The 11,455-nt window shown below is 35.1% G+C and overlaps 1 protein-coding gene across 1 annotated transcript; it reads left to right on the top strand.

Moving 5' to 3' along the window:
• Positions 1-3,989: 3,989 nt before the first annotated feature.
• Positions 3,990-5,215, top strand: LOC108486041 (uncharacterized). Its single transcript, XM_017789858.2, has 2 exons — positions 3,990-4,614; positions 4,822-5,215. Exons 1-2 carry the CDS (start codon positions 3,990-3,992, stop codon positions 5,145-5,147), a joined length of 951 nt encoding a protein of 316 aa, XP_017645347.1. The 3' UTR covers positions 5,148-5,215.
• The last annotated feature ends 6,240 nt before the right edge of the window (positions 5,216-11,455 follow it).

The raw sequence follows: 11,455 nt of genomic DNA, 5'->3' as shown, positions 1-11,455 counted from the left end.
GTGTGTTATACTTATAAGATATCTTGAATCTTAAACAAGATCCTATTCTATCTCATAGTAACCATTACATTTTTCTTCATGAAAATGTCAATTACTAACACATAATAATTAAATCATCCATCTTAAACAAATGGCTTGTGACGACGTTACCTTTCCATCAATCATGTAATGCCAATGAGGGTATTATTTACCCTTTTGTTGGGCTATGAATTTCACTTTTGTAAGTGAAGCTATGTTATGTAGAAGTTTTATACCCAACGTACTAGCTTTCAGGTCTACTACTAATTTAACTCAAGCTTTCAATGCGTCAAAGTCTACGAGACATGCACAAATAGTCTATCACTTACTCAAAAATGAGATAAGCCACACTATGAATGCTACAAGTGAATAAATCGACAAAAAAAATATAGGATTTATTCTACTTGGAAACTATTCAATGTATTGTTAATCCAAATAATCACATCTATGTCTCTATTCTTTGAGAGTCATCCATTCCAATATTTAAGATAAGGTATCTCCCATTTGGACTCTGTAGATGACATCTTAGTCTTTCAATCGATTTTCTTAATTTTGGTTAGACTATGAGCCATTTAAATTACCTACTAATATAAGTTGTTTTATCGCATTATGATCGGACCACACAATGCAACTTATTATTACTTAAATATTAGGTAATTAGTGAACCAATATTTTGTTCATTTTTCTTTGCAAGCAAAAATCGTTGATAACAAAAACAAACAATATTAATGTTAGACAAAACACGTTAGCGAACAAAATAAATTAATTATAAATAAATACATATGAAGTAAAATATAAATAAAATGATTTATAAATAATTTATCAAATACGAAAATAAAATAAAACCATAATAAACAGTTGAAATAAAGGAGAATCGAGATTTTATGAAATAATGAGGCCTGTGAAACACAATTTCCTGAATGCAGTATTTTTTTGTGTAAAACCCTTCAAAAATTATGGCTTTTTATAGGCATGGAGAATGTTGGAATTTTAGAAAAATATCTACAAAATCTGCCATTAAATTAATTAAAAAAATTATCTGCAAATGCATACATTTTGCATTGGCCACATCGGGTGCACCTCAACCCCATTAGGTACACAAGGCAAAGTTATAATTATTTATCAAGAAAGTTCACATATATAAACACATCTCACGCTTGGTATCTAACCAATGTGAGATTTAATCCTTTACTTTTCCTCAACAATATTTTCAATTAGCTTACTTTGAACATTAATTTCTCATTCATCACTCAATCATTTTGAGCATATGATATACCGTTGTAAAGGTCTCATGAAGTAAAATATGAAACCATAATTTTATGATTTAACTTTTCACCTTTAACTATTGTGAATATGACTCAAAGTTTCCATACAAGCAATTTTTCCAACAATTAATGTGAAATGGAATTTTATTAAACCAATCTTTTTAAAAAATTACATGTACATTACGATGAAAATCTACACTAAGGAAACTAGATCCCATGGATAACACAATAGAGGTTCAAAGTTTTACAAAATATTTTGAAATTCCATTACGCTTACAATCAGTTTTCGTAACTAAATTTCCAACAGATTGTAGGGTGACTAAAAGTTTGGCCTCGGTAACATTGCAGTATGCAAGGGGATGGAGTGTACTTCAAAGTCAATTGACACATGTTAGGTTTCACATCGGTAAAATTTCTCATAGGATGTCATCGCCACAGCATAAAACATTGCGACAAGTATTTGGAGGGTGTACAGGAGGTTTTGATATTGAGCAAGGGTGAAATTGGTACATTCATGCTTTGGAAAATCGTGTTTTACATGGCTTTCCGTTGTAGGATTTTGACAGACAGTGCCAATTGTTTCAGTCGTACTAGGATGGTGTTGGGCTGACGAAAATATGGGCTAAGGATGGCGTAACTTGCAAAACAAAAAGTGAACTGTGGGGAGGTAGATTTTGTGCTCCGATGCTTAAGTTAGTGGTTGGTTCGATAAACTTTTCTTGATAGTAAGGAAGACAAAGAGAACAAAGAAATATGAGTCTTAATTTAGCGTGGGGTTCCTTTTTCCCTTTACATTGGAGCTGTGTTTTAAGTCTTAGTGAGAACCAATTGTTGCACATGAGCGTATCTTAATCCTTTACCATTACAACAAATGCATATTTCTTGCCCTATGTCCAAGCCACATTGCTTTAATTGTCTTGTACATTTGTATTTGTTAAGGTTTTAGACCTTATTATTGATCAGATTTGATTATATAAAATAGAGATATTATTTATTTTCAATAGTTTAATATCACATTAATAATTTAATCGTAAATTTTAATATTTTTATTTGGATTTGATTTTTTTAAGATGAAAATGTTTAAATTCAGGATAAAATGCTGATATGACATTAAATTATTAAAAATAGATACAAATGACGTGCCGTTACTATTTCATACAATCCTTTTCTTATTACCAATTGATTATCTTGGATTTGAGAAATAACTATATAAAATTTTGATTCCACCTTATTCTTATTCCTTTCTAATAGGAGAATGACAAATTAATTATTTTTCTATTAGGATTTTTATTTGGATTTAATATTGTTTAGAGTGATACAATCCTTTCTCCTTGGATTTTTGCCTACTTAGGTGGTGTGTTAAAGTATAGGTAGACTGTTAGTTGTTAGTAACAGAGTTGGTACATGGTTAGCAAGTTGGTTAGTAGAGTTGGTTAGCAGAGGTTACTGGATTTAGTCATTCATTAACAATATATAAACTCTATCTACATGTGTACAAAAGACTAAGGAAAATACAATAAACAAACAATTCAATATTTCAGTATTATCTTTTCATTTAACATTTCTTGTTATTCTTGCTTCGTTAGGGTAGCTTACATGGTATCAGTCGCCGTGATTCTGGAGACTTGACTTCTGGTTGCTTGTATGGCCGCTATGCCTCCCCCGGTTCAGCCTCTATCAAACACGGATGTCCTTCTTTCACTGGCGCTCGGCTAGTCCAATCCTTCCCTCGTCATGACACTGATAAGCTAGTTCCTGGAAATTTTGTTCAATGGCACAGCATATCCGCTCATCATCGAAGGCTATGAGCTTAATGGCTTTCTGGAAGGCACGCTGTCCGCTCCACCTCGATTTGTAATGACACCAGAGGGCTCTCTCGTGTCCAATCGAGAGGCTTCGACATTTTTTCAACAAGATTAGTTGCTCATATCGTGGCTCCTCTCAACTATATCTCCTTCTCTGTTGCCCTCGTTCACAGATAGGTGCACGGCCTGTGATGTTTGGAACACGGCCACTCCGCTCTTTGTGGTCGTCTTCTGCTCGAAATTGTCACGCATTAGGCATGATCTCTACTCCATCAAGAAATGTACACTCTCTGTTTCTAAATATGTTGCCAAGATTCAAAATATTTGTGCCTTGATCGAAGCCTCTGGTTCTCGGATCTAGGACACAGAGAAATTCGAAGTTGTTCTTGCAGGCCTACCTCCCGAGCTAGATGTCGTACTCACACTCGCATCATTCTCAACTGAAACCTTACCGTTTCAACGGATGGTCGATGTACTGTTGGAGTATGAGACGCGTCTCACTCGTGCTGTTCAAGAACTTCCTCTTCAGGCCAATCTCGTGGAGTCCGATCCGTCCCTAACGATGGTGGCTCCTAGTCATGGTGGTCGTTCGTCATCTGGCGGCCGTGGTAAAGGATTTTGTAACCGCATTCAGTGCCAGATCTATGGCAGGTTTGGGCACCTCACCCAGCGGTGTTACTACCGTTTTGGTCGTGACTACGGAGGTGATTCGGCTCCGAACACAGCGCCAGTCATGGTGCCATCGGGTGATGATGGTCACGGCTCACGCAATGCCCCGGGTGGAGAGCAAGGATGGTGGGCCGCTCGTAGTGCTCGTGGTGGTTCGACTGTGCTCGGGGTTCATCGGTGAAGTGTTGGTCCTTCGGAAGTCCCTCTAGTGGCCTGTCCTTATGGCTTTGAGATGAGGGCACCACATGTGCCGTTCTATAATTCAGCAAGAGTGTTTAACCCTTTTTCTGTTACTGCTAATAATGGTACAGGTGGGCAAAATGGTTCTACACGTGGGCTACATGTAATGGCTCCTATGCATACTCATAATGGGCCACATGATGTTGGGCATGATATTGGGCCATTTGATTTTGGGTGTTTTGGAGCATCTAGGCCACAAAATGGTGGATGTGAATTTGGGTCTTATAATAGGCCAAATAGTGTAAATCCAAGTGCTGGGCAACATAATGCACCAAATTCTAATCTTGTTAGGTCGAGTGCTAATCTGGTTTGGCCTGATGCCCCTGACTCTGTTCAACGCCGTTGTGGGCTGTGGCAGACTAAACCTAGGGCACGGGTTCATGATGTTGATGCTTCACCGTGTGTTGGCTTACCTAGAATTCTTGATTTTAATGCCTCGGATTTTCTGAACACATTTGGATCCAACGTTAATACAAATCCTTATGGGTCTGATTTTTCTAATGAAGACTCTTATGTTCCTTTACCTGTAAGGACCACGTCTTGGTGTCCTAATTCCGGGGCCTCACACCATGTCTATCGCGACAACACTACTCTGTGTGACTCCACACCTTATTCAGGTAACTCTTCTCTTCTTATGGGTGATGGAACACCTGCAAATATATCATATGTTGGGAATTCAAATTTACATACAAACAGTAAAGTGCTTCACCTATCTAATGTGTTGTGCGTACCTACTATCCGGAAGAATTTGATGTCGGTGTTTAAGTTTGCTAAGGATAATAATGTGTTTTTTGAATTTCATCTGTCGTATTGTATGGTTAAAGACATCCTGACGCTGGAACCTTTGCTGAGGGGCCACACTCGTGATGGCCTATACTATTTTTCACAAGCATCCTTTGACTCGTCTGGTAGTGATCCGTCTGCTCTTACCACCAGTCTTCCGTCCCCATGTGATGGTGATGATATGTTTACCTTATGGCACCGTAGGCTCGGGCATCTATCTGCTTCAATTGTTAAAAATGTGATTGATAAATTTAATATTGTTTCTAATAAATTATACCTTGATAATATCTGTACCGTCTGTCAAAGAGGGAAGTCTCATAAACTACTTTTTTCTTGTTCTACTACTGACTATACAGATTTTTTTTGAATTGGTTGTCTCTGATTTATGGGGACAGACCTTAATTTCCTGTGGAGGACATTTGTACTATATTTCATTCATCGACATGTATAGTCAGTTTACTTGGATATATCTCATTCGACAAAAGTCTCAAGCTGTGGAGTGCTTTTGTAATGCCCCGTACCCGAGACCATTTCCGGAGTCGAACACGAGGTGTTAACGGACTTAATTCATTACTTAAACAGCTCATACAATTCATTTTAAAATTTCCAGACAAGCTGGCTAACTGCATCACAGTCGCTTTAAAAATCATATCTCGAGTTCCAAAACTCGAAATCCAATTCCGTAAATTTTTCCTGAAACTATACTCATATATCCATCTACTAATTTTTTTCTAGAATTTTTGGTCAGGCCAATTAGTACAGTTTATTAGTTAAAGACTCCCCTGTTTCAGGGTTCGACTACTCTGACCTCTGTGTATTTCGAATCAGATATCTCCTTGTACAGATCTTCAATGACTATGCCATTTGTCTCTAATAAAACTAGACTCAATAATTAATCTGTACATATAAATTATGACTTCTAATTATCTTTTTAAAATTTATGATGAATTTCCAAAGTCAGAATAGGGGATCCAGAAATCGCTCTGGCCCTGTTTCATAAAAATTTAAATATCTCATAAAATATAGCTCATATACTTGTTTCGCTTCTTCCATATGAAAATAGACTCATCAAGCTTCGATTCCATAACTTATTCATTATTTAATTCCATTTCTACTATTTTTAGTGATTTTATAAATTCACGTTACTACTACTGTCTGAATCTATTTTATGGTAAATTTTACCTATTTCATGGTTTCCATGGATTAGCTAGTAATTTGACATGCATAACACCAAATATGATCATGATTAGCCATTCCAATGGCTACTCATTACCAAGCATTTTCATACCACTCAATAACCATATTATAAGACCATATATACAAAATGATTATAATGCTATACATGCCATACTCAAAATATACAAGCCATTATGCCAAGATGGTATACGGATAGTGTGAGCGAGCCTCCGACCGTTCCCGATTTCCGAGCTGGCTTGTTAAAACTACAAGGAATGAAAATGAGGGAGTAAGCATAAATGCTTAATAATTTCACATGCAAATAGTAAGTAACATAACCATATAAGCAAACATAAAACATCATTTGCATAATCATCACCAAGACATTCATATCACATTTTCATTTATCATCTTACCATATTGTTGTTATATCGATTTTTCAACCCGAGGGTTAAGTACATACCTGTTCAAAGTACCCATTTCACAACACTTACCAATACGTCCCTTTCATCTTGAGTATTCCTCCATTTCAATAGAACTTTACCCGTTGAACACATCGGAATATAATTCGGATACATGGAAAGTTTGCACATAAGTGCCACATATGTAGCCAAGCTACCATGTAACCCGCCCATAAGCGAACTCAGACTCAACTCAACGAGCTCAGGCGTTTGCATCCATAGGTCAACTCGGACTCAACTCAACGAGTTCGGATGCCTAGTTACATTTCACGAACTCGGACTCAACTCAACGAGTCCGGACATTCGCATCCATAAGTGAACTCGGACTCAACTCAACGAGTTCGGATGCCCAAATATCCCAGTGACATGTCACTTGTATCCTAATCCATTCCTAAGGTTCAACGGGACATTTTTCCCAATCATATGTCTCAACCATCTTCTATGGAATGTCGATACCGATACTCGGTAGTATTTCACATTTTCCAAGTATATCACATAATTTGACATATTATCAAACAATTGTCACAAGTATGATATTTCATAATAATTATCATATCATTTAAATAACATTAAAACATTTAAAACAATAACTATGTTACCAACATTTACATATGAACTTACCTCGTATGCGAAAATGGCTACTTTTACCATTTCGTCCACAACTTGGTATTTTCCCCATTTTAGCCCGAATTTCAGTTTTCCTTGCTCTATCATTTAAAATATAGTCTAATTAGGACTCACATTATTCAAATTGACCCAAAATCATATTTTGGAAAAATTACAATTTTGCCCCTAAACTTTTGCATATTTACACTTTTGCCCCAAAGCTCGTAAATTAAACTTCAGCCTATTTTCTTATGTTTTATGACATGCTGATCATTTTTCCTTCTATGGAAACATCAAATTCTCACTCTAACATGTACTTATGACTATTAGGTATTTTTACCGATTAAGCCCTTTTGCTCGTTTTCACTTAAAACCGAGTAGCACAAGTTGTCTAACATAATTTAAAACCTCATATTCTATCATAAAACACCAAAATACACAAATTTCACCTATGGGTATTTTTCCAAATATAAACCCTAGGTTAAATTATTCTTGGCATAAGCTAAATCGAGCTAAGGGACTCCAAAAACGTAAAAATCATTAAAACGAGGCTAGAACGGACTTACAATCGAGCTTGGAAGCTTGAAAAACCCTAGCCATGGTTTCTCCTTGCTATATTCGGCCATGGGGTTGAAGCAAAATTGGCTTTTAATTTTGTATTTTAATTCATTTTATCCCTAAATGACCAAAATGCCTTTACTACTAAACTTTCCAAAAATTCCATCCATGTCCAATTTTTGTCCATAGACTTATAAATTGGTAAAATTGCTATTTAAGACCTCCTAATTAATATTTCAAAACAATTTCATACTAGAAACTTCTAGAATGCAAGTTTTGCAAATTATTCGATTTAGTCCCTAATTTCAATTTAAGCACTTTATGCATAAAATTTCTTCACGAAATTTTCACACAATCATGCAATCATATCATAGACCTTAAAATAATCATAAAATAATTATTTCTATCTCATATTTTGTGGTCACGAAACCACTATTCCGATTAGGCCCAAAATCAGGATATTACAACTCCCCCCCCTTTAGTGATTTTCGTCCCCGAAAATCTTACCAGAAAAGTGGTCTTCACTTTTAATATCATATCCGTGTGAAGAACTTGCACTTAGACTGTACCTCCAATACATCTCTTCGTTTCTCATATGATCTAAAAGCTTACAGTCTCAACTCTCAACTGTTCTTAAATTTTCAACCTTCTCGCTTCCCATGATAGCATGACATAAAACCCGGATCTCAACTTGATTTAATAGAGATGGAATTCCAAGAAATCCAACAATCAAAGAGACACGAAATTTCATGAATCTGATGAGTAGGAATTCATTCAATACATATATGATTTATAGATCTCGCCAAACATTTAACAATAGGATACATTACATTTTCCTCTTCCGCCATAGAAATAATTTCGATATGGCCTCAAGAATAATCCTTCTCATTTCCATCCCAATATCAACACTGACAAGGATAATTTTGATAGATCCCAATGCTCAGCTTTAACCCCTTTAACAACTCCGATTTTATGTAACATCGGATGCTCTAAACTATCACATTACCTCAATGTCTTGAAACACGTCACAATTCATACAACAATACATTACTGAAAGTCAGGAAGTCTTTGCTCAATGTAGACTAGTCTAGTTCAGACGCTTCGGTTACCAATATTCTCATCTATCCGAACTCTGTCAACATGTAATAAACTTTTCAGCTTTCACAAGATGGAAACCTTATCATTCGTAGTGACTTAAACTAATATCCAACTCTTTCTAATAAATATACACTTCTCGTTCAAACTATTTACTCTTTTATCCGTACAAAATGAAATTCTATTATCGACTTGGGAAAATAATCCGACATAATTGTCACATGAAATCTTTCAAATAAATAATTTACCATCTAAATTTGAAACTCGCGCTTTTATCACCTATGCCTTTCTTGATGTCAAATCCTTACATAGAAATTAGAAAAATCCCAATACTAAAATCGCCACATTACCAAGATCAAATTAGAAGTATAGTCATTTTTGACATGATTATCATGAGTGAAGAACCCACTTGAACATCGATCGTAATTGACAAATTATGGAACAAAGATAACAAGAAAACCGAATAAAGAAATCCAAGATAGAGAAACCGAATAAAGAAATCCGAATAAAGAGATCCGGGATAAAGAAACCCAAGATACGATACTATGCCGAGAATCGAAAACCAAACTCATAGAGAAAATACGGAATACCCGATAATTCTTCAAAGAAAGAAAGTCCGAAGAAAACATCATTTAATCCCAATGAAATCAAATATAACAAGATCAATATATCTTCCCATACATATATATCGATGAAGCATCAAGTAGAAAAAAAACAGAATCATAATATCATACGTATTCTTTCATCAATTCTTATCAGACGCAATGAAATAGAATACCCGATGAAATAGAGCAATATAAATTATAAACCAGTCAGACTACCAATGCTTTCATCCAACACTAGAATTAGAAGACATTCCCATATAACAAGAATTTCTTCAGAAGATCAATAGCCATAGAAATATTTCTGAGAACGGGTAAACACATAGAACATCTCAAAAGAGATCGCTAAATCATCCGGTCATAATCTGTCACACTCAGATAGTTCACATTTCAATTATCATTTCCCCAACTAGTTCTCGCCATCACAAATTTCATATTAAACCATTCACTAAAGAAGGCCAGTTCTGAATAAATTTCGATTTACACTTTTCTCGACCTTGCACCTGAGTAATTCGGTTTACTAAGGAGAATTCCTTTTCTAACTGGGATAGTGCATAACTCCAATAATTTTTATGTCAATCCGATACTTTACTGGCTCTGACTTTACTTATCAGCTCATTTTCAATCTCTAATCATACTTATAATTATTCTATCACTGTACTCTTTGGGTTCTCAACCAGAAACTTATTCAATACAAATCTCATGAAATTCCATTATAAGTACCACTTCGGTAAGGGGGAGGGGTTGTAGGACCTCTGACTCGACTTTCTTATACATACACATATGACACAACTTCCATCATCATAGTAACACCATCAAAATCATGTTATTCATTCATGTTGGCTTACACCAATTTTCCTATTGTCCCATTTAGACAATATACTTATGCATACATTCTATGTTTTCTAGATACTTTACTTATCCATTCATTTAATTAAATTAATTCATGCTCATGACATCATATAAGACCAAACAAACATAGATATTTGCATCACAATCACAACTTTCATTTCGTGCATCATCATGTACATATCATTACAATCATATAATTCAGTCCAACAATTTAACATAGATAAGTTCATTTCATTATAATCCTTTATCTCATAAAAATCATATATCATTAACATTTATCAACATTCGACGTCCAAATCAAGACAAGGACATTTTCACTCGTATCATAATATTATGACTTTTATTCATACCTCTACTACTTTCTATTTATTCCGTTCATCTTATCAAGTAAGCCATATACACTACATCATATGAGCGTTAAGCAAGTATGGATATTTATCACATATGTATCATAAACTTTTATTCATACTTTTCTGAATCGAGACTTATCATAATCATAATTTTACTCAAATACCTTCACATAACATTAAACATGGTCGGCGCAGCTCGGTTGGAGAGTGCCCTATCTAAATAAAACGGTACTCATACGCGTCGGAAGACATCACACTATCACAGATCAGTGGCATGTATAGCTAAACTTTTACACATGCTAAGTTAGTTCGAGAACCGACTAAACCTGCTCTGATACCACTAAATGTAACGCCCCTTACCCGAGACCATTTCCAGAGTCGAACACGAGGTGTTAACGGACTTAATTCATTACTTAAACATTTCATACAATTCATTTTAAAATTTCGAGACAAGTGGCTAAGCGCATCACATCGCTTTAAAAATCATATCTCGAGTTCAAACTCAAATCCAATTCGTAAATTTTTCCTAAAACTATACTCATATATCCATCTACTAATTTTTCTAGAATTTTGGTCAGGCCAATTAGTACAGTTTATTAGTTAAAGACTCTATTTCGTGGTTCGACTACTCTAACCTCTGTGTATTTTGAATCAGATATCTCCTTGTACAGATCTTCAATGACTATGCCATTTGTCTCTAATAAAACTAGACTCAATAATTAATCTGTACATATAAAGTATGACTTCTAATTATCTTTGTAAAATTTATGGTGAATTTCCAAAGTCGAACAGGGATCCAAAAATCGCTCGCCCTGTTTCACAAAAATTTAAACATCTCATAAAATATAGCTCATATACTGTTTCGCTTCTTCCATATGAAAATAGACTCATCAAGCTTCTATTCCATAACTTATTCATTATTTAATTCCATTTCTACTATTTTTAGTGATTTTATAAATTCACGTCACTATCTTG

The sequence above is a fragment of the Gossypium arboreum genome, chromosome 7, assembly GCF_025698485.1.
Source record: "Gossypium arboreum isolate Shixiya-1 chromosome 7, ASM2569848v2, whole genome shotgun sequence".
Lineage (NCBI taxonomy): Eukaryota > Viridiplantae > Streptophyta > Magnoliopsida > Malvales > Malvaceae > Gossypium > Gossypium arboreum.
This window is presented reverse-complemented; position numbering and strand designations above follow the sequence as displayed.